We start from the raw sequence: 23804 nt of genomic DNA, 5'->3' as shown, positions 1-23804 counted from the left end.
GGTAGAAGTGAATGTGGTGACTTATGTCAGTTAAAATCTGACTGTTATGACAAGACAGTAGAGTTTTCAGCTGTTTTCATTGACCTTTCAACCTTAGTGATGCTGTGACTAATCCATGAAAATGATAGTTTCCTCTTTTTTTTTTTGGTCTTAGATCAGCTTCACCCTTGATAGGCACACAGTCTCATACAAAAAAAGGAACCATGAAGATGCAGTAACAGCAATCTTCAACGTGAATTTACGCTGGTTTTCAAAAAAACAAAACTGGACCACAGTGTTACTTCCATAGCCATGTGGTTACAGATAATGCATAGTAAATTAATCATATGCGAATCTGTGCCTTTAGTTCTTTGAAGGTCACCTAACATGAAAATGTCACTTTGTGAGATTATTTAACAATAATACAAGTTCTCCTAGCCTGTCTATAATCCAGCAGTGGCTAGAAATGGTGTACAGCATGCTGTGGTCATTCTGCTTTGATGTTCAGAGAGCGGCAGCTCAGCAGGTCTGATCTGGAATATCTACCCTTATGTAGTCACATTTATCTGGTAAAACGCTGATGTGATTTCCTGTCTGGGCTGCAGTAAGGTTGCTCCACAGCTGGCAGGTGCTGCTTCAATATATACAAGATCAGATAATAACTCATATACATAAAATGACAACATATTTATACAAAATGTATAATTTTGCATAAATAAATGGCTTTTTAATATAAAACTCAGGCACTGGTGATGCATGTGACTGTGTTTCTTGATGCTGATCCCAAGCCCAGGTAAATGGTGAGGGTTGCATCAGGAAGGGCATTCTTTATAAAAAAAAAAAAAATGTAAAACCTTTGCCAATGAACAGGAGATGGCAAAAAGAGACAAAAGGGCTTGTAAGATAAATATGAGGTGGATATGTAACCTGATAAGTGTAATTTATTTCAACAGAACAGATATAGAAAAAAAAAAAAAAAAAAAGAAGAAATTCAGCCAAATATTGACGACACCACTACCACGTCACGTGGAGACAATCCTCAGATGATCCATGTAGCTGGATCTGCATTGCAGTTTGGACCAGAGTGAATCTGGATCTAGTTTGTAGCCAAGGTCCCTTAAGTTAGTGTGTCTTCACTTCTGATGTACTCTCCTATGTCTGCCTGGTGGAACACCACGATGGACATGGGATCAACTTTCCGACACTCCTGTGTTGTTTTAGCTGCTACTCCAAAACCCTGGAAAGTTACAGATGAAAAGTGTTCAACACGCACACAAACACAGAACACAGTTTGAAAACCCAGAACCTTACCAGGGGTACGTCTGCCATGGAGTACACAACCACACCCTGGTACTGGGAGGTGTTTTCAGTGATCCTCCCCAGACCGGACTTCAGGACGTGGTTCCCATAAAGGAAGGACTGCTCTGCTCCAGGCTTCACCCACACTTTGAACTATAGATTCAACAAAAATTTTAACAATTTTGGCTAAACGTCGGGTTTATCAGCCCATTGACCATGCACTCGTACCTTGGCATATGGAGCTAAGAAGTCCAGCGCAGTGACGTGCAGCCGAAATTTGTGCGTCTTGGTGAATTTCCCGAAACAGGTTCCCACAGACACCAGCTTGTTGCGGCAAATATTAGTGGCCAGTTTCAGAATTTTTTCACTAAATGCAGAAGAACATAATTATAAGTATATGTATTGATTTTTGATCAACTGGGCGATGTTACACTCACCTGATGTAATAAACGCGCTCGTTGTGAAGTCTGAAACAATATGTACCATCGGGTCGATCCACCAAGAGCTTGATATTTTCCCCGATACTACACGAATATACAAAAATGATGAAGTGCGCACTACAACAACTAAACGTTGCACTGTTCAGAAAATACTTACTACTTGGAAAGCTTCTCGAACATGGTTTTTGTTTCATCGTCGGTCAGAGGACGCATAGTTAAAAGATATAAAGGAGAATTACAGCAGATGCGAAAACACACGTGAAGCACCCCCACCCAGACGTGGTCATGAAGTCGCGTGTCTATGACGTCAGTAACTTCGTCCAAATCACCGACCAACTTTTCTTTACTTTGTGAATTGCTGTATTATATAGATGATAAATGCTGTAAATGTAAATGTCAAAATTGTCATTAAAAATAACTTATTTGTGTATAAGTAATTAAAATGATCATTAAGATCTTATTAACGTTAAAACATCCGCTGTATTTAATTTTTCTTTGTAAGCGTCTTGTTTCATGAAAATCTGTCATTTTTAATAGAATCTAATAAAAAAATAAAGGTAAAATAATTCCTAAATAATTGACATCCGCTGTATTTTGTATGTCACGTAGTTCCGTACGTGCGCAAGATGGCGGCCGTGGACGTGGACGTGGAAGATGAGAGCATCCTCGCTTCTGTTTTTAAAGACCGTTTTCCGGACAGCTGGCGCGAGAGGCCGGACTTCGCCGGCTATCTGGCGGAGCTCTGCTCCTATGGCGTGGAGAAGCTGAACCAGGAACCGGAGCGGCTGGCGGAGGAGAGGGCCCATATCCTGCAACAGACCCGGGAGCTGGCCTTCTCCAACTACAAGACGTTCATCCGCACGGCGGACTGCACTGAAGACATTTACACACACTTCAGCTGCGTGGAGAACAGTGTGTCTACACTTCTCCATAAGCTGCCAAGCTTCGGGGAAAGATGCAGGTTTGTTGGTTGACTGAAGCAGACATTTCAGATCAGATGTTGTGAAGGGGATGTTGCTAGCAGCACCACAAAGTCACAGCCACTTACTACCATTGAGCCCGATAGCAAAACATGTAACTCTGTGTGGTTACAGTTACAGTAGCGCAACTAGTGGGCGTAGGGGGCTCTGGGTCTGCTAAAATGCTGTAAATGACCAAGCGTTACGCCAGAGTTGCATTTAACGAGCGAAATAAGGCGTGTTTTTTTAAACTCGCTCTTCGTTTTCTGGGCGCTCAGAAACTGAGAAGTCGCACAGACTGTAGAAAAAATAAACGGGGTTCAGAGTGCAACGGCTATAGGGATGTTCGTGTGTGGTTTCTTGCTCTGTAGAGGGTTTATGACTGAGGCTGAGAAGATTGGCTCCAGTCGGCGCATGAACAGTCTGACACTAAATCGGCACACTGAGATCCTGGAGATCCTGGAGATTCCACAGCTGATGGATACCTGTGTCCGCAATGGGTACTATGAGGAGGCCCTGGAGCTTGCAGCATATGTCAAGAGGTTGGAGAAAAAACACTCCAGCATTCTTGTCATTCAGGTATGTAGAAAAATAAAAGACCATGACACCAAGAAAAAAGACATAGGGAGAGAATATTGGGAGGAATATACAGTCCCTGACAAAAGTCTTGTCATTGATCTATTTTGTAGAAACAACTGATTTCAAATTCAAGTTTTATTTGTCACATACATAGTCATACATGGTATGATATGCAGTGAAATGTTTTTTGCGACTACTACAGACCTCCTGAGATCCAAATTTAATATCTTGTATGACTTCCATGAGCTGAAGGATTCATACAATTTATTGATGAAGTCATCAGGAATAGCAAAGAAAGCAGTCTTGCATGCATCCCAGACTTCATCAATGTTCTTTGGTTTCATCTTCCATGCTTCCTCTTTCATCCTACCCCACACATGCTCAATGATGTTCATGTCTGGTGACTAAGCTGGCCAATCCTGGAGCATCTTGATCTTCTTTGCCATCAGGATCTTTGATGTGGAGATGGAAGTATGTGATGGAGCACCATCCTGCTGCAGAATTTGTCCTCTTTTATGGTTTGGAATATAAAAGGTAGCAAAGATTTCTTTTTATTTCGGACTATTGCTGTTGCCTTCCACCCTGCAGATCTCTCGCACACCCCCGTACTGGATGATTTTTTTCCACCACCAAACTTCACTGTTTTCTGGGTGAATCTCGGATCCATGCGGGATCCAGTAGGTCTCCTGCAATATTTGTGCCGACTGGGGTGTAATTCAACAGAAGATTCATCTGAAAAATCCACCTTCTGCCACTTTTCCAGCGTCCATCCTTTTAGCAGGTGGTGGGCCTTGGCAAAATTGTCTTTTGTTTAGTGCTGACTTCTGGGCACTGATTCGACCATGGAGGCCATTTCAAGACAGAATCCAACAAACTGTACTGCTTGACCCAGGGACTTCAGGTGACCAGAGCTCGTGGAGCTCTGCTACAGTGGAAAATGGGCTGGCTTTGGATTTTGGAACGGTCCTGTGGTGTCTGGGGCAGTGGTGGCCTAGCGGTTAAGGAAGTGGCCCCGTAATCAGAAGCTAGCTGGTTCGAATCCCGATCCGCCAAGGTGCCACTGAGGTGCCACCGAGCAAAGCACCGTCCCCACACACTGCTCCCTGGGTGCCTGTCATAGCTGCCGACTGCTCACTCAGGGTGATTGGTTAAATGCAGAGGACAAATTTCACTGTGTGTATCACAAGTGACAATCACTTTCACCTCTTTTGGGCTTGTCAAAAACATCTCCAGTCTCTTCAAATCTTATGTCTTATGAAAATTCAGAATACTTTTTTTTGACAATTTAGTTTTGCACTGAAATATTATTACAAAATCTGTTGGGAATAAAATTAGCCATTTCTTGTAAAAAAAAAAAAAAAAAAAAAAAAAAAAACCTTGCTTAGAAATATTTCAGTGGCACTTGAGGTCAATTTGTACACAAGCGACAAGACTTTTGTCAGGGACTGTATGTAAAGAGATAAGCAAATAATGTCCTGGTATTGTCTGTTGTGGGAAGAGGAAGAGATGACTGAAGGCTCCTTGTGTTGAATCTGCAGGGAATTGTAAATGAAGTTCGGCAGTCAGCTCAGCTCATGCTCAACCAGCTTCTCCAGCAGCTCCGCAGCAACTCTCAACTCCCTGTTTGCCTTCGTGTGATTGGCTACCTCCGCAGGATGGATGTCTTCACGGAGGCCGAGCTGCGTGTGAAGTTTCTGCAGGCACGAGGGAGCTGGTTGCACTCCATCCTGGCTGCCATTCCTGATGGTGACCCCTACTTTCACATCACAAAGACCATTGAGGCATGCCGAGTGCACCTCTTCGACATAATCACTCAGTACCGTGCCATCTTCTCTGATGAGGACCCTCTGCTGCCCCCTGGCACCCAGTCAGTGAATGAAAGTGCGATCTTCCATGGCTGGGTGGTGCAGCAAGTTGCTCAGTTCCTGGAGACTTTGGAGCGGGACCTCCAGCGTGGGGTAGGTAGCCGCCTGGATTCCCTCCTGGGCCAATGTATGTACTTCGGTTTGTCATTCAGCAGAGTTGGGGCAGACTTTCGGGGGCAGCTCCCTCCCATGTTTCAGCGAGTGGCCATGGACACATATGGCAAGGTGGTACAGGAAGCTGTAGATAAATTTCAGGAGGATATGAATCATTACACTCTTATCTCACTGCCCTCCATGCTGGGCAATGCAGTGCCACATGTGGCACCCAGCACGCAGCCTGGCACCCTCCAACCTCCAATGGCCTTGTTGGATTTCCCGCCACTTGCCTGTTTTCTCAATAACATTCTGACAGCCTTCAACGACCTGCGTCTCTGCTGTCCACTAGGCCTGGCACAGGATGTGAGCAAGCAACTTGAGGATGCCCTTCTGAAGGTGAGAGCACAGACTGTTGCATCTCTTGTGGAAGGTTTGAGTGTAATGTGACACCAGGGGATTCTGCTTCCAATAGGTGACCAAACTCATCCTGGTCTTTCACAGAGCAGAGGAGTCTGCCTTCAGCAGCCGGGAGAGAGAACTCTTCATCCAATTCTGCTCTGCATTTGCTGAGGATATGGTTCCTTTTCTGAACCGCTGCCTTCTAGTTCTCTTCCCACCTGCCCAGCTGGCACTTATTCTGGGTAAAACCTCTGACCTCATTCCTGTGCGTCTATTTTTACCATTTTAGTGTGTAACCATCTAACTTTTTTTCAGGTATTCCTCCAACTCAAGCATCAAAGTATGAGAACCTTGGCTGCATCGATGTGAAGACAGTCCTGCAACCTTTGTTGTTCATACTGCCCAAAAAGGAGATGGAAGCCACTGTGTTGGACCTTGGTGAAGAGCTGGGACCTTCTCAGCTGTCTCAGGATGAATCCAGTGTTACTGACCCCTCTCAAAGACCTGAACAGATCAGTGAAGCCAAATGTACCTTAGAACGTCCTCCTGAAGAAGCAGCAACATTTGCCTCGCTCATTGGCCTTGAGATGGGCCCCACATCTGAGGAATCCAATGCAGGGTTAAAAGACAATAATATGATATCAGACTAATTAATTTCTCAAACTCTCCCTCTTTTCTTTTCTGTAATCCAGTTTCAGATCTCCATAATTCTATAATGTTCTTCATATTCAGATGAGGCTTCGACCACCCTAATTATACACTTGATAATTGCTTTAATTATGGAATTAGAAAACACTGAGGTAAACGTTGTATTGTGTTTTCTGAGTTATTAAAAATAGGTTTTTGTGTAATAAAATAAATATAAGATGGTACCGCAGTTTAATTTTTTTAATCAACTTGATGTTTCCAGAAATTGCATTTTCCATATGAAATCATCCCCAAAGATCATTTTTTCTTTACAAATTTCTTGCGGGCAGCGTTGGGGTTGCACCGTCTTCGCCCACCGCCACACTGGTTGTCCTGGATATGCAGGTTTGCTGCACGACTGTAGATGTCGTTCTCACTAAATGGAGAGTTTCCTGCCACGTAGTCTGGGTCAAACACATCAGTCTTCTGACGGGCCTTTCTGGACAGCCGCTGCTGGGGAAGACACTGGTCCTCCACCAGAAGGGGGTTATCTGCGTGTTTACCTCCCTGTGGCTTTGGCAGAGAATACTGCAGACAGAAGAGCAAAGTCCATCACACCAATCATACATCCTCAGATCAGACACTCCTAGTCCTGTTCTGTGGGGTTCCATCCTGAATGGTTTCATTCCAAACATTGCTCAGTTAGGATCAGTGGATTGGAAACTACCAAAATATGGCATCTCAAGTAACAACATTGTAATCTCAAGCCTCAGCATTTAGTAGTCACAAGATTTCAAAATAGAATTTCACTATATTGAATACTTTAGTATACAGGGTGGCCATTTATATGGATACGCCTTAATAAAATGGGAATGGTTGGTGATATTAACATCCTGTTTTATTCTTTATTCTTTCATGAGTTATTTACAAGTTTCTAACCACTTATAAAATGTGTTCAATGTCACCAACCATTCTCATTTTATTAAGGCGTATCCATATAAATGGCCCACACTGTACTGCTATATTGCAAAATCTTACATTTGCATAAATATTGCTCATGTCTAACATAACTGGTTGAGTTAACTGTTAAAAGGGGTGTAATGCTGTAGTCTGATTACAGACTGAACTTCACACAGTGTGTCTGATAACTTCAAGATGCTGTCAGAATGCAAGACAACTTTATTTCCTTTTAAAAGGGATGCAGCTTTTTGTATGTCCCCAGAATTCCCAGTGCAAATCAGTAGTTCACAGGGCTTTAGTACCAATCTTGGAAGGTACACTGATTGCACAACAGAAGGCCAGATGGTCCAGTGTGCTTTGCGCAGTGAAAATTGACATTATTCTCAAGTTTAGTTTTGTACAGAATTATGAATATATTCCACTTACCCTTAAGCCTTTTGGGTTCATCACTTTGGGGTTCCTGGAAAAATGCATCTGCATGCTGCCATCATCACTGATGCTCACTGCTATCTTCTTCAGTGTGTTGTTACCGCAGTGTGGACAGAAGACTTTGGTCATGTTAGTTGTAGTCCTTAAAAAAAATGTACACATTAACTTTTAATTACATGATTACAGTACTAAATATGCAACTGTATATCAACTAGAAAAAATTAATTTCTTTAAAGAAACTTTCTTAAAACAAGCAAAGCATCGCAGAATGTAGTTTCTTGTGTTCTTGATGAGCATCCCATTGACAGAGAGAACATTCAGGCCAATCTGAATGAGAACGTTCTGTGAACACATAATCAGCAAGCATTAGTAATGCATGTACTATACCCTACAAGGCAGGTAGTACAGGTAGTATTCCTGTACTGTAAAGAAAACACCTGCATCTACCTGCATGGCAAAGTCTGTAGTCACACAGGCCACTCTGATGTCTGCTGATGGCCTCCAGTCCCCAGCATCCATCTGAACCAGTTTAATGTTGCTAGGTGTAATCCAGCCTCTATCATCGTCATCATCTTCATCAGCCTGCTCATCACCTCTGCTTTCTCCCTGTGAGTTGGAGCAGGGCTTTTTGGAACCATCAGTGGGATCTGTGTGAGTGTTCTGCTCCTCATCTGAGAGGTTCACACACTGCAAATTTTCTTTTGACACAACTGTGTCTGCACCCTACAAAGAGAAAAGATTCAATGCAGATTCAATGCAGAAACAAGGCCAAGCATTCTGGAATAATAAAAGCATCAGTGAAAGGCGTCATTGTCATGAACAATCTTATTTCACAGAAACAATAAACCAAAGCTCACCAGCAGCTCCAGAAGCTCTGCCTCAATGTTGAGCAAGGGAGTCCTCCAAAACTGGAAGCTGTTGAATTCTGAACTCTCAGGGGGCTGAAATGTGTGGCACTGGCCAGAGACCTGGGTTTCTGAGAGTTTCTGAGAAGAATGTAAATCAATTGAAATTCATGGCATACTTACTGAACTGTTTTAGCTCAGACATGAGTAACCATATCCTACCTTTCTGGGAAGATGGAATCCAGCAATATCAACTGGGGCCTCAGGGTGCTGCCGTGTACTACTCACCTGGACCTAGAAAGCAAAATTCAGTTCATGCAGGCATCTGATCAAATGCTGCTACTCAACTATACAAGCATCACACCTTCACTTGTGGGTCTTTTTTGAGGTGGTCGGCTCCCACATTCTCCAGTTCCAGCTGGTATGTTAAAGCTAAAACCTTTATATCTGTGGCAGAAAGGCTGGGATAATCTCCTGTCTTCTTGGAAAACTCAGTGACTGCAATGGGAAAAAATTGAAAAAGCTTTCATTGGTGATCAGAAGCATTCATGATTCTTTTGACACAAATGAATCAGATGTGGGCAGTGGTGGCCTAGCAGGTTAGGAAGCGGACCCATAACTGGAAGGTTGTGGGTTTGAATCCTGAACTGCCAAGGTACCACTGAGCAAAGCACCGGTGATGGTTAAATACAGAGGACTCAGTTCTCCATGTCACTGTGGCATGTGCTGCAGTGTATCACAATGACAATCACTTTACTTCAGATGTGAAAAATATCTGAAATTATTATTTTTTTATTATTGGTAAATGAATGTTTAAATATTGGCAAACTTCAAAACATAACACTATAAGACAACAAAGAATACAAAAAAAGTGTTTAAACCTTACCAAATCGAATGTGCTCTGGGAAAGGTTCCTTGAAGTGAAGTTTGTAGGGTAAGAAGGCTAAACTTTTCTTAGTTTGTTTATCTCTTATTTCATCCACAACATCCTTCAGACTGTAGATGTTTTTCCCAATTTCCTAAAAAGTCACATTGGGCAAAGATTATGCCACTACTATGGACTATTGGTCCATTTGGACATTGGTAATTGCAAAGTTTGTGCATATACAGTTGAAACTTTCTGTTGCAATACCTTTTGTGGAGTCGTTATGTAGAAATTTACATATCAAATTGTCTATCGTAATATACTGTCTATGGTCCAAATTAAACCACAATATGAATGTTATGCCCTACCGCACAGCCCTAACCTAAGCATCAGACGTTTTATCATTCAGACAAACGGCCACTCCGCACGCCACATCTACAGTAACAGTATTAACAGTAAGATAACAGATAAAACACCTGCAATGGGGATCTTTTCAAAAACGCTCCTGCATCAGCCACAACATGCTCCACCAGGGCGGCCGCCATCTTGAAAATAGCCTTCAGCCAATCAGCGCAGATCCTAAATCCCAGATCTCGCGATGACAGCGTGTTGTTTTTGTGGGGGTGGAGAGACATGGCGGCGCGCTGGAGCAGTGAGAATGTGGTGGTGGAGTTCAGAGATGCGCAGGTAATCAGTGCACTTGCGGCGTACCGTGAGAATAATATTTTAAAACACAGACATTGCTGTCCCTCTGTGGACATGCCAGAGTCCAGCCTTTCCCATGAACGTCTCGTGTGTCTTCACATGAAAGTTAACATCTGTTGATCTCTATCATATTCTACTTCTCCACGCAGTTAGTTTTCATATTAAGGATTCTTTTGTCTTTGATCATGTGTTTTTTCTGCAGGCCACTGCCATGTCTGTGGACTGCCTGGGCCACCATGCTGTTTTGTCAGGGTGTGTAAATGTAGACCAGACCTCAGCTGGGTGTTATATGACTGAACTTCAACCCTGGACTTTTGCCCCAAACTAACATGATTTGTTGAATTGTCTTTATGTTTTTGGTTCAGGAGACGTTTCCTGTATGTGGTCAACTTAGAAATTCCCTCAGAAGCTCCACGCAAAATTGGACGCCAGAGCAAGTGGGATGTGGGGACAGTACAGTGGAATCCTCACAAAACTGAAGCTCACTTGTTTGCTGCTTCGGTGTGTTGGGGGCTTTTGTTCTGTATTGTAACTAAATGGATGTGTGTTTGTCATAGTTTGGTCGTACATTCCACTGAGGGTCAGAGATGGTCATGTGATCAGGGTTATGTCTTGCAGAGTAATCAGCGCGTGGACCTGTACATATGGCGGGATGGCTGTGGAGAGGCGCATACATCTCTGCAGGGTCACACTCGCGTTATCAGGTGATGTACCACCTGTTAGAGCTGCTAATAAATTTGATTATTGAATCTTTCCTTTTCAACATTCAACACTAAGTTTCCATGTAAATAATTAATGACACATTTTATTATTTAATTATTGTTTTTTTATCTATTTTTTTGACACTCATAGTTAATCGATCCCATAGGGTTTGATTGATTATGTGACATAACTGCATTGCAGACACAAAAGATTTTAAACTAATTTTAAACTACTACAGGTGTCATATTTAATCTTTAATTTAATTGTAATTGAGGTGTATGTTTTCTTCATATCTGCCAGTGATTTGGATTGGTCCTGGTTTGAACCAGAATTTCTGGTGACCAGTTCAGTAGATACCTACATCTACATTTGGGACACAAGGTTTGATTTTCATATTATTAACCGCCAACAAACAATAGCATATTATTGAAGTAAATTCCTAGACAGTGATTTTAAATACTTTGCATTTCAGAGATACTCGGAAACCGACTGTTGCTCTGTCTGCTGTAGGTTAGTATCTGAAGTATTTCAGTTATATTCTTTAGTCATCATTTTCGTCCATTAGTACTAAGTCCATGTCAGGGAAGCAGGACAGGATTTGTAAACTACCATTTCAATTTAAGTCTCATCTAGTCCTGCAGATATCATATGTACAGTCTGCAGATCAGAAACTGATAAGGAAATCAATAAAGAATAGGACTGAAAAGCAGAAATGGTCATTGCACATATAAAATCTTACCAATTACAATCTCTAATAAAAATGTTAAATAATATCATTTTATTTAGCTGGAGCCTCCCAAGTAAAATGGAACCGGCGGAATCAGAACTGCTTAGCATCAAGTCATGATGGAGATGTGAGAATTTGGGACAAAAGGGTGAGTGTAGCATTTCACTGACAGTCTTCATATATGCAGAGTGTGTGTGTATGTAGTATTGTGAATAAAAATCAATTAATCGTGCAGCCCATAGTGGCACAATCACTTGCATGAATATGTTGTTTGGGGCTCTTCATCAGTAAAAAAATAATGCTGGAATTCATCTCATGGATCTGGTGTTTCCAACAGTACCAACATTTTCACACTGATGATGATGCACTTTGAGTATGGGGGGAAAAATGGAAACCTTCATTATGCTGCAGTAAAGTTATTATGTGCCTATCTCCTTGGTAAGTGGAACACATCACAAATTCCACTTAAGTTGCAGCTCTTTTTGTAGCCCTGAGTGGAACCCATCAACACTGCGATTTCCAACACAATACACACAGGCTTTGTTTAGAAGTATAGTTTTATCTGAATGTGACTACATTGTGCATTGCAATTTCACAAAATCTGAGTTAGAATCAAAGTCAAGTCAAAGTCAACTTTATTGTCATCTCACCATATACAAGTACAAGCTTCAGGGATTCAGTGTGCAAAAAGACATATTCTGCAAATGGAACACACAACACAAAAACATAGTGCAGGTTGAGACAAACCAGGCAGACAAGTAGCAGCAATATGACAATAAATCATTATATGGATGTATTTAGTATAATGTATATGGTGCAATACTTCAATTAAAAGTACAGAGTGCAGTACTGATATTCAGTTTGTAATGTGCAGTTTGGGAGGAAAAACATCTGCAGATGATTTAAGGCTTCAGATGTGGTTGAGGTGATGTGGATGATCCTAGGGGCAACATATTGAGGAGCCAGACAGCCTGGGGGGTAAAAACAGTTCCTCAACCTGGCAGATCTGGCTGCAGTATCTTATTCATTTACATCATTTATCAGACGCCCTTATTTGGTGGGGCAGGACTGTGAAATGTCCATTTGAGGGGTGTGAAGGGTCCTGCACGATGCTGCAGGCTTGCGGACGCTGCATGGCTGATGTGCACACCCAGGAACTTGGCTCTCCACCGCTAAACCATTTATGATGAGTGGGCTTTGAGCAGGATGTGATTTTCTAAATTCCACAATGATCTCTTTTGTCTTATTGACATTCAGAGACAGATTGTTGTTGTGGTACCATGCAGACAGCCGTTCTACCTCTTCTCTGTACGCCGACTCATCATCCCTGCTTATCAGTCCCTGTCCCTTAAAACAGAACAACATCACTGGTGTAAAATATTGTCTAATATTTGGTAATTACATCAATTGTAATGATTTATTTATTTGTTTGTTTGTTTATTATAAAGAAACCAAACACTGCTGTGGAGTATGTGGCAGCACACTTATCGAAGATTCATGGCCTCGACTGGCACCCAGACAATGAATATGTCCTGGCCACATCCAGCCAGGACAACTCTGTTAGGGTAGGTCACCTGAAGCCTATTGTATGGGCTTGTAAGTCCCCCCCCCCCCCACATGCATTTGTGAGATTTATTAATATTTAATCTTTTTCATTCACAGTTCTGGGACTACAGACAGCCCCGAAAGTACCTCAACATCCTGTCCTGCCAAGTGCCTGTGTGGAAGGCAAGATATACAGTAGGTGGTCAAGAATATGGAAAGCTTAGTTTGAAAGTGGGTAAAAGTTGAAAGTTTGTGTGCTGAAATGTCTCTCCCTTGGTCTGTAGCCATTCTCTAATGGGATGGTGACTGTGATGGTACCCCAGCTTCGGCGGGAGAACAGCCTGCTTCTATGGAGCACCCTTGATCTCAACAGCCCAGTGCATGCTTTTGTGGGCCATGATGATGTGGTGCTGGAGTTTCAGTGGAGGCCACAGAAGGAAGGTTTGAGTTGCATAGTCAATGTCTGCTGCTGATCTCAGACTCCACTTGGTATAAATGCCTTATAGGTCAAGTCAACTCGTTCCCTCCCACTCAGGTTCAAAGGATTATCAGCTAGTGACATGGTCCAGAGACCAGACTCTACGAATATGGCGTGTGGATCCACAGTTACAGAAGGTAGGACTTCTAAACCTAGCTGCAATTTCCTTTTACACACAAAGAATTGAACAAATACATTTCATTGTATGGTTATCTATATAGTCATACAATATGACACTTACAGTTTGGAAAAAAAAAATGGCAGTTGTCCCACTTAAAAAGATGAGAGTGAATGTACAAAAAAATCCAGGAAATCATATTGTATGATTTTTTTTGTAAAGAATTTATTTGTATAATCCTGCAGAAAATGCAAAACTTCACCTCAATACTTTGTAATGTAACCTTCTTTGGCAATGACAGAGGTTTCCTGTAGGTCTTCACCAGGTTTTCACACACTGTATCTGGTATTATGGCCCTTTCTTCTCAAGAGGGGCAGTGGTGGCCTAGCGGCCCTGTAATCAGAAGGTTGCCGGTTCGAATCCCGAGCCGCCAAGGTGCCACTGAGGTGCCACTGAGGTGCCACTGAGCAAAGCACCGACCCCACACACTGCTCCCCGGGCGCTTATCATGGCTGCCCACTGTTCACTCAGGGTGATGGGTTAAATGCAGAGGACAAATTTCACTGTGTGCACCGTGTGCTGTGCTGCTGTGTATCACATGTGACAATAATTTCACTTTACTTTAAAAAAAGAGCTGTGATTTCCGCGGATCCTTAGAAAGTCTTAAATTGGATTTTTCCAAAATTTAAAACGAAATGAATGAATGAAATATCATTAAAAATTACTTGTGGGGGGTGGTCATGTGATTCAATACAAGATGGATGCTTAGGATTTGGCTCTGCGCCAACCACCTTTATTTTTCCCCCGTTTCAGGTATTAGCTAAGTTGTAAAAGCTTCAAATATGTTAACTAAGTCCAGATCACAGCAGGATAAATATTTTCTTCAACTCACTCGCATACTGAAAAGAAAAAAACATCTCAGAAAACAAGCTGCTAGTTCCAAAGACAAAGGCTCTCAGGCTAGCCCCAGTGGTGGGGATTCAGTACTAGAACGTATCCTGGCCCACTTGGATGGTATTGAAACATCTTTAAATCCCCTTGGTGGTTTAAAATAATCAATTTCTTCCATCAAGAATTCTCTGTGTTGCCTATCCATTGCTGTGATATGTGGAGAAACGCTTAGACGAGCCAGAAGGCAGAATTTCTTCGGGCAAGGATGAGATGGCATGCCACGCTACCTGACTTTCCTCCCTGCAGAAAACCGCAGACCAGCTGTGTGCAAAAGAACCAGGAGAACCAGGGTTGGTGCAAAAATAGAATTGTTGAATTATCAGAGGGAGAGGAGAAGGACTTTCCTCTAGCTGACCTGCTGAAGAAAATGCTGCCCACTTGGCTGGACCTTTTGTCCGACTTCCCACCACTGGACATCGAACGTGTGCACAGATCCCTTGCTCCCATGCCAGTGCCCAGCCATCCACGAGAACAATCTTGGTGCAATTTTTTTGATATCCACAAAAAGAAGCAATTCTGAGGGCTGCGGGGAGGAACTGGGAGATTTCCCACAATGGCTCCCAGTTACGCTTCTTCCCGGATCTTTCTGCTGAGGTGGTTTGGAGGAGACAGGATTTCAATGCCGCTGCTAAAGCCTTTTCCTGTCGAAATAGGTGCAGAATATGTACGACAGTCCTGAGGAGGCAATAGATTTTCAGGAATCTTTCCCATGATTGCAGTGTTATGGAACTTTTGACAATTTTTGCTTTTTGGATTTGGGCACAGTGCACTGCCAAGTGCTGGGGGTTTGTTTTAGCTGCATTCTGGTCAGGGTGCCGGTGTGACCCGGTGGCCGGTTTTGTTGTTTTCCTAGTTAGGTAGCATGTATAGTTTGGAGTTGGGAGGTGTTGCATGCTTTGATGTCGATGTTTTATTGGTTTGTGTTTGTTTTGACTGTTTTAGTTCATTTTTTTTGATCAGTTATGGACCCTGTTGTTTTTTCAGATGTACATCATTTATGGCAGTGATTCTTAGGCTACTCTCTGGGGTTTCTTGGTGGTGACTTGAATTGCATAATGAATGTTGGTTTAGCCAAGTCCTCTGTTGATGTAATCCAAAATCCTCCCTCACTCTCAATATTCTGACAAAGGAAACCGGATTGGTGGATGTTTGGAGGGAACTTCACCCAAATATCAGAACCTGTACCTTATATTCTCACCCCCATAACTATTATGCAATGCTGGATTACTTTTTTCCTCAAAAGAATTATATGCATGTTATACAGGATCAGTCTCTCAGTGTATCTAAATGTGCAATTATCCTCCTGCATAACTAAAACTCCACTTTGGCGTTTGAACACTTCATTGTTAAATAGGGATGACTTCTGTGAATTTGTTAGGGAAAACTTTCACAATTTTGACACGATAATAGTAACTCCCCAGTTTCTCCTGCTGTTATCTGGGATGCTTCCAAAGCCATATGGGATCACCTCTTTTCATGTTCTTCTCACTTAAAAAAAAAATCAGAGCAAAATAGAAAAATTCTGGAGGAAGAGGTTGTTAAACTGGAAAAAGTACATATATGACTAGTTAAAACCTTTTGTATTATGTATTAATGGGTGTATTGACGGCTTCTCATGAAAAATAATTTGCTTGAATCCCTACAAAAAAGCAGTGACCCGAGAGGTATTGCAGGCTATTTTATAGAAGATTTAAATAACTGTCTTCTGCCCATAGATCTTTTTTTTCCATTTCATGATAGATAGTTGTGAGCTTGCTGCTTGTTTGTAGGTGCTAAAGACTTATTTTCTGCACCGTATACAAATAAATTCTTTAAAAACCATACTTCTCACTGAAGGCATCAAAACTATGAATGAACACAAGTGGAGTTATGTACTTAACAAAGTCTCTTCAAATAGCCACCCTTTGCTCTTGATTACTGATGGTTTTCACTTTACAGGTATGCGTTATCAGAGTTAATTAGTGGACAGAGTTAATTCTTGCTTTATCAATGGGGTTGGGACCATGTGTTGCGCAGAGGTCAGGTTACTACACAGCTGACAGCCCTAATGGACAACTGTTAAAATTCATATTATGGCAAGAACCAAGCAGCTAACTAAAGAAAAATTAGTGGCCATCATTACTGACTGACTGAAGGTCAGCAGCAGACCCATCTCTAGAACAACTTGTAAGAGGAGACTTCATGGAGACTGCCAGGAAACCACTGCTAAGGAGAAGCAACAAGCAGAAGAGATCTGTTTGGGCCAAGAAACACAAGGAATGTGAAAATCTGTGCTTTGGTCTGATGAGTTCAAATTTGAGATCTTTGGTTCCAACTGCCGTGTCTTTGTGACATGCAGAAAAGGTGAATGGATTCTACATGCCTGGTTCCCACTGTGAAGCTTGGAGGAGGAGGTGTTTTGCTGGTGACACTGTTGGGGTTTTATTCAAAATTGAAGGCACACTGAACCATCACAGCTACCACAGCATCCTGCAGCGACATGCCATCCCATCCGGTTTGCGTTTAGTTGGACGATCATTTATTTTTCAACAGGACAATGACCCCAAACACTCCTCCAGGCTGTGTAAGGACTATTTGACCAAGAAGGAGAGTGATTGAGTGCTGACTAGGCCTCCACAGTCACGGACCTGAACCCAATCGAGATGGTTTGGGGTGAGATGGACCGCAGAGTGAAGGCAATGGGGCAAACAAGTGCTAAACCCCTCTGAGAACTCCTTCAAGACTGTTGGAAAACCATTTCAGGTGACAACCTCTTGAAGCTCATCGAGAGAATGCCAAGAGTATGCAAAGCAATAATCAGAGCAAAGAAACTAGAATATAAAACATGTTTTCACTTATTTCACCTTTTTTCGTTAAGTACATAACTCCACATGTGTTTATTCACTGCCTTCAGTGAGACTCTACCAATGTAGATTCTAACTTTCTTTATGCATAAACTTCCTTTATAATATGGATCACGAATGAACATGATGATGTAACTATAAATTGTTGTGCATTTACATGCAGTTGTGTGAATGAAAACCCAGTGTGTGTTTTAAAATGAAGCTGTGTGCCAATGATATGATGGAGGAGCTCCTAGAGGGAATGAGCTTGAACACAGGTTCAGACAAGGTGCTGAACTCACAGGACTCAGAATCTCCTCTGAGCCCAGGGCTCTCTGCTGAGGACCTGCAAGGTAAGGACAAATCATGCACTGCTGCTATTGGCAAATCAGAAATATCTGTTTCAATTGTGTAATGTGCATTTAATGGACCACATTAATTTTATATTACATATCCCATTGCACTGTTGTGTAGTGTGTGTATAATATGTAGAAAACAAACAGGTGAAATTGTGTCAGTTAGTGTGTCAGTGTCAGTTAGATTTTATCACAGCGAGCAGCATAATTGAATTATTGTCTTTATGAGCTTAATTCTCAGAGGGACTTGCGAGCCTCAATTCGTCTTCCTGTTTCCAGACCAGCCAGATGCCTTTCAGATGAACCTGCCCACCACTGGAAATCAAGATGCCCCAGGGCTTCCCCAAACCCTACAGCAGGAGTTTTCTCTGGTCAACCTTCAGATACGCAATGTCAATGTGGAGGTGAGCTCCTGAGCTCTCAAAGCTGTGTTTTTTTTCTGTCACTGAAGACAGACTAATCATCACAGAGGAACAACCTCATCATGGGAGGTTGAGATTAGTATTGTTTATTTCATACTGTTTACATCTCTCATTGGCTGTGATGCATAGATGGATGCCCTGAATCGGAGCTGCTTTGTTTCTGCACATTACGGATCAAACCAAGTGAGACTAGTGGTGAAGTTTCCAGTGCAGTACCCCAACAATGCTGCACCTTCCTTTCAGTTTGTTCCTCCAACAAGCCTCTCCACCTCCATGAAAACCAAGATACAGAAGGTACTTAAACTCAACTTAATTCAGGTGGTTTTGTTACAGTTGCTTAATTTTTGCATTTTTACTCCTGTAGATCATAAAAGACACCTCTCTACAGAAGGTCAAAAGAAACCAGAACTGCCTGGAACCATGTATCAGACAGCTGGTGTCCTGCTTAGAATCTGATATGGTTTGTATTTAGTACACTATAAGATACAGACACACACACATTTTACCTGATGTGTATGCAGCCCTTTTACCAGTGAAATGTGGTGTTGAGAGCTGCTGGTAATGATCTCTGGAGAATCTTTCAGGGCTGCATGAAGCTCTATCTAAAGGTTTATCATCCTGTGATCTAGTCAGCACAGGAGGATGGCACTGTTGCTAACCCCTATGTGATGTCAAATCCGGTGACCCCTGCCCTCCCCAGTTTTCCTCGTGTCACCAACACCTATGGTTCCTACCAGGATGCCAACATCCCCTTCCCGCGCACATCTGGGGCTCGCTTTTGTGGAACAGGTATGCTTTCATCAATGTTTTGATGAGACTAGTAGCATTGAACCAAAAAATCCCTCAGCAGTTCATTTACTGAATGAAAAAGATACATGGAATTTATGGTCCACCTCCAGAAAAATATACATAACATAAACCTGCTCTATAGAGCTTTTGCTTTTATGGCACATGATCAGGGTGAGAACTGAACAAAAACCTGCTTGGACAGATGTCCCAGGAGAACTGCTCTGTATGTTTGTGAATTGTGGTCTTGTTTCACTTTTATTCACGTTCCACAGGCTCTCTGGTGTATTTCACTCGACCCACCACTATGCATCATTCCATCCCTCCAACAGAACCAACTCCAAGGTATCCCATTTTTTCACCTCAGACTGGTTCAGAAGATCTCCTCTAGCACTGAGCTGGTGGACTAAAGCTGACAATGGCCATTTCTGCTCCAGGTCGCTGTCAGCACTGTCAGCTTACCACAGTGGCATGTTGACACCCATGAAGATGCGGAGTGAATCGCAGGCCACTCTCAGGCTGTACAGCAGCAGCCCCACTCGCAGTGACAAAGAACAAGTCTCTATCTCCTCTTTCTACTACAAGGAGCGGGTAGGGTTGTGTTCCATCAGCCTCCCACGATAGCAGTGCGCTCCCTGGTCTATGGCCTGTTGGTTTTTTTAGTGGCATGGTGGCTATATTTATTCCCTTTTCTCTTCCAAATCCCCAATGAGAAGCCCCACACACCTCCGCGACGCTGGTCTGTGCAGGCTGTTCATGAGTGTCCGGTACTGATCCAACCCCCTTCTCCTTTGCTCCACTTTTACTCTGTTAACCTTTCATCTCTTTCATCAGTTACAAGAGAATGAAACTCTGCTTTCTATTAATGCTGCATTAAATCTGAAAGAATGTATTTTACCCATGCAGTCTGTCCAGTGTCTGTGCGTCTCAAACTTTTTAGTATAATGGATCCAGTAAATTTACATTAACTGTGCTGAAACAAATCTTTCCTTCCCACAGGATATCTTTTACATGATTGTTCAGATCATGTTGGTAATAATGACTAACTCTGATTTATAAATGATTCATGGTTGTCTACACAATAAATGAAATGAAATCTTGAGAATACAGAACTCACACACTCACTCAGTCCTAATCAGGGTCACGGCATGATCCTCAAACCATCCTTTCACACAAACTGCTATGTAGATACACTCATATTTAAGATACACATAAGAGAAGGTCCAGTCTGCATCCATCTCCTTAATGGTATCCTCCATGAGTGATTCGTTCCTGATCATGTCTGATGTAAAGACTGTCATTTCTTGATCTTTTTCCTCTGTAATTGCACTTCTCCAATTGTTTTCCTCAACTAAACCTGAATGATTTGTATCGGTTAGCATTTGGTCTGTGTACAGCATGTTTTAATTTGCAGAAATCGCGGCGCTGGAAGGGAAAGCGAGAAGGATATGACTATAGCAACAGGCCAATCAAACTGGCTGGCAAGGTCATCATCCAGGATATCTCGTCCCTGCTGCCCGTTCACAAAGCCCTGGGGGAGACTTACATGTGAGCTGTGTCTTCTTAATACAACTCATTCTTTGTTTCAGCTTGTGATCTTAAACTTTTCAACAACTGTTGAACTCCTCCTCAGTCTGAATATGAATGACATACAGGACACATGTCAGAAGAATGCTGCAGCTGCTCTGGCAGTGGGACGCAGGGACCTGGCCAAGGTTCGGCCCATCTGCATCACTCTGCTTCTATTTAAGTCATATTCGCACAGGAAAAACACACACACATACACACACATACAGATCACTCATACAATAGCAGATTAGCTCTGAAGAATCACTTTCTAGAAAGCTTTTTTTTTTTTTTTTTTTTAGAATGAAGCAGAATTCTACGCTTCTTTTACAGGTGTGGGCTTTGGCATCTGCTGCGACCAGCAGTGACCTCATCCCCGACTCTGACCCTGATGCTGACACTCCCTGGGCCAAACACCCCTTTGGGCGCCACCTGCTGGAGACATTGTCAGTCACTGATGTAGATTTTGTCTCTGTGCTCTCAAAGCACAAACTTTTTGAGCAGAACCCTTTTATTTGCCTGCAGACTGGACCACTATAGTCAGATGAGTGACGTCCAGAGCCTGGCCATGTTATGCAGCGTGTTCCGAGGCCAGAGCAGCCCCCCAGACTGCTTTAGTCTGTACGGACATCACAGCCTTCGCTCTGTCTTTCCATCCCTCCACTCACGCTACGTATGTAATTCGTCCTGTAGAAACTGGCCTACTAAAAAGCAGTGAAAACTCCTGTAAATAGACAACTGTCATTTGAATAAACATCCATTATGTATTTCACTGTGAGTAGGTTTGAGTACATTTGAATTGATTTCTTTTTACGGAAACCTCCACCAGCCTAGTTACACCTCCAGTTCTGTGACATCTGGCTCCTCAGACTCTACCTCCACTCTGTGGAATATTGGTAATTCATAAAATGTTTAGTTGGGCATGATGTTGTAAGTACTTCTGCCACTAGTTTTTGATGGACCTCTCTCTCTCTCTCTCTCTCTCTCTCTTTCTCTCTTTCTCTCTCTCTCTCTCTCTCTCTCTCTCTGCTTTTGGATCCCAGCCGGGCGTGATCCTGAGCATATTCTGCCATGGGGTGAGCCATCACCAGATGATTATCGCTACACCAACCAAGTGTACGCCGACCCTCGTGAGCGAGAGAAAGAACAACATGATATGAATAAGAGGTACCTGGGTAGCTCTGATTCTTCCTCACACACTCAGCTGGATAAGTTCTTTGGTTTTAGGGTCCACATTTTTGAATGGGAAAGTCTAGTCTAGGTTTAATGAACAAGAAACTGACCTTCAATGTCTTTATGCAGAAGTATGCAAACTTCCAACTGTTCACTGCTAGCGTGAGAACCTTTTTTCCCTCAAGGCTTCTGGACCCTGCAAACATCTTACAGTTTGATGACTTTAAGAAGTGCTATGGTGAAATCCTGCATCGTTGGGGTTTGAAGGAGAAGCGATCAGAGGTCCTTAAGTTTGTCTCCTGTCCCCCAGATCCTCATAAGGGTGTTGGTGAGTTCTCTATCATAAGGATCTCCAGTAACAGTATTTACAGAGATACAGTATTTGAGAACTAATCATTTTCTCTCTCTTTCATTTCTGTCCAGAGTTCGGGGTGTTCTGCTGCCACTGCCGGAACCAGGCGAGGGGCACTCAGTGCGCCGTATGCAAACGTTTTACCTTCCAATGTGCCATCTGCCACGTGGCCGTCCGCGGATCCTCCAACTTCTGCCTGAACTGCGGCCATGGCGGCCACACTAGCCACATGATGGAGTGGTTTCGTACCCAGGAAGTCTGCCCGACTGGCTGTGGCTGTCACTGCCTGCTTCAGAGCACCTTTTGAAGCCCACTCTGAGAATGGAAAAACATTTTAACCCTGGCATTCTAAATGATGCCACACTGTGAAGGATTAAACAGCTAAATATTTGATAATGACTGACACTTCAAGCCAATAAAAAGATGTTTGTTTCTTTCATTTTCAAAATGAAGGCACTCAGCGGTATATTATAATTTACATAATGTCCTTATCCTTTATACTTTTCCAACCTCCGAAATTGTCATTATTTTTATCTCCGATTTGGAGACTGGATGAAATTTGGTAATTCTACACAAGTCAGACTAATTCAAGTATTCATGCAAATATATACTTTCTAAATCAGAAACTGGGGAGAACTGACAGGAAGCTAAGAAGCACAAGGAACCTTTTTTCCAAATCCAACTATTATTGTACAAAGATTATTTTTATATGCTCTGCTTTTCTTCAATTAGTACAGTTATTAATAATACAGTGCAAAGTGTGTGTGTGTGTGTGTGTGTGTGTGTGTGTGTGTGTTTTTGTTGGGTACAGATAGTGAATCTCTGAAGTGACTCAGCTTGCTGGCTTGAAATTGGACCTGGATCTCTTATGAAACACTTTTAAGCAGGACAACTGTAAAATGTAGATAATGGGCTTGGTAATGAGGACAGTTTGAATATGACTACTTATTTTAAAGTCATCGGATGTCCCTTTACTGTTGCATAATTTTTTTTTTTATCTCTTTTAACCTGAAGGTGCAACATGCATTTCATTTCCTTTTGCACATTCATGAGTTCCTCCTATAATTTCAGGGTCACCCTGGATTGTTGGGTCTGAGAGCATTATTTTTTGTATTCCTTTAACACTAAAACAGTCCCATTTTGTATTACTTCATACAATATTGTTCATACAATGTTGCAATGTTGAATTTAAGTAATACTGATGCTGTTACACACAGTTTATAAACTTGAACCAATGCCCTGTTACTACATTATAAGAAATAAAAGGTTTTTTAAATCAGAGGCTGTAAATAGTTCCTCAGTTTCAGACAGATGTAATGATCTGTGTATGAGCATTAGAAATAATAAGCTGCACAATGCCAAAGTAATGATTGCAGAGCATTAGAACCCATAATCAGAAGGTTGCTGATTCGAATCCCGAGCTGCCAAGGTGCCCCTGAGGAAGCACCATCCTTTCCTGGCTGCCCACTGCTCACCAATGGTGATGGGTTAAATGCAGAGGAGACACTTTGTGATATGACACTTTGATACCATGTAAAGTAATCAGTGTACAGTGTGTATAAGAGTGTAAATTTACTGTCCCCTCAAAATAACTAGCAACCAAAAATTCACGATTCAAGGTTTTTATTTGTTATGTGCACAGTTATACCAGTACAACACGCAGTGAACCATACATAGATAGAAGATATTCAAGTTATAAAAAATAGAATAAATGGGAAGAAGGTTGATCAAAAGTAAAACTATATTTATGAGAACATAA

At 42.2% G+C, this 23804-nt stretch overlaps 4 protein-coding genes across 5 annotated transcripts; 2 read left to right on the top strand and 2 right to left on the bottom strand.

The window, feature by feature from the left end:
* Nucleotides 1-843: 843 nt before the first annotated feature.
* nip7 (NIP7 nucleolar pre-rRNA processing protein) lies at nt 844-2008 on the bottom strand. The gene is made up of 5 exons (XM_028956961.1): nt 1876-2008; nt 1716-1802; nt 1507-1645; nt 1291-1431; nt 844-1216 (listed from the first exon to the last, which is right to left on the bottom strand). Exons 1-5 carry the CDS (start codon nt 1929-1931, stop codon nt 1097-1099), a joined length of 543 nt encoding a protein of 180 aa, XP_028812794.1. The 5' UTR covers nt 1932-2008; the 3' UTR covers nt 844-1096.
* A 315-nt stretch (nt 2009-2323) lies between these two features.
* On the top strand, nt 2324-6485 carry cog8 (component of oligomeric golgi complex 8). Its single transcript, XM_028956480.1, has 5 exons — nt 2324-2679; nt 3049-3256; nt 4795-5613; nt 5690-5858; nt 5932-6485. Exons 1-5 carry the CDS (start codon nt 2345-2347, stop codon nt 6264-6266), a joined length of 1866 nt encoding a protein of 621 aa, XP_028812313.1. The 5' UTR covers nt 2324-2344; the 3' UTR covers nt 6267-6485.
* Nucleotides 6486-6489: 4 nt separating this feature from the next.
* On the bottom strand, nt 6490-9894 carry nob1 (NIN1 (RPN12) binding protein 1 homolog). The gene is made up of 9 exons (XM_028956481.1): nt 9819-9894; nt 9364-9496; nt 8842-8975; nt 8700-8771; nt 8490-8618; nt 8080-8355; nt 7877-7974; nt 7630-7774; nt 6490-6831 (listed from the first exon to the last, which is right to left on the bottom strand). Exons 1-9 carry the CDS (start codon nt 9885-9887, stop codon nt 6562-6564), a joined length of 1326 nt encoding a protein of 441 aa, XP_028812314.1. The 5' UTR covers nt 9888-9894; the 3' UTR covers nt 6490-6561.
* A 73-nt stretch (nt 9895-9967) lies between these two features.
* On the top strand, nt 9968-22497 carry wdr59 (WD repeat domain 59). 2 transcript variants are annotated; one of them, XM_028956834.1, is made up of 27 exons: nt 9968-10029; nt 10250-10299; nt 10413-10548; nt 10666-10751; nt 11050-11130; nt 11222-11259; nt 11536-11624; nt 12925-13041; nt 13139-13216; nt 13306-13462; nt 13557-13636; nt 17614-17743; nt 18026-18150; nt 18298-18462; nt 18533-18628; nt 18798-18957; nt 19230-19299; nt 19392-19545; nt 19668-19721; nt 20369-20502; nt 20588-20669; nt 20854-20966; nt 21046-21193; nt 21350-21416; nt 21564-21687; nt 21879-22021; nt 22117-22497. In XM_028956834.1, exons 1-27 carry the CDS (start codon nt 9976-9978, stop codon nt 22350-22352), a joined length of 2967 nt encoding a protein of 988 aa, XP_028812667.1. In that variant the 5' UTR covers nt 9968-9975; the 3' UTR covers nt 22353-22497. The 2 variants fall into 2 exon arrangements, with proteins under 2 accessions (XP_028812667.1, XP_028812666.1); XM_028956833.1 differs by lacking the exon at nt 19668-19721.
* The last annotated feature ends 1307 nt before the right edge of the window (nt 22498-23804 follow it).

This window comes from Denticeps clupeoides, chromosome 16 (genome assembly GCF_900700375.1).
Source record: "Denticeps clupeoides chromosome 16, fDenClu1.1, whole genome shotgun sequence".
NCBI lineage: Eukaryota > Metazoa > Chordata > Actinopteri > Clupeiformes > Denticipitidae > Denticeps > Denticeps clupeoides.
Note: the sequence above shows the minus strand (reverse complement) of the source record. Positions and strands in the feature narration are given on the sequence as shown.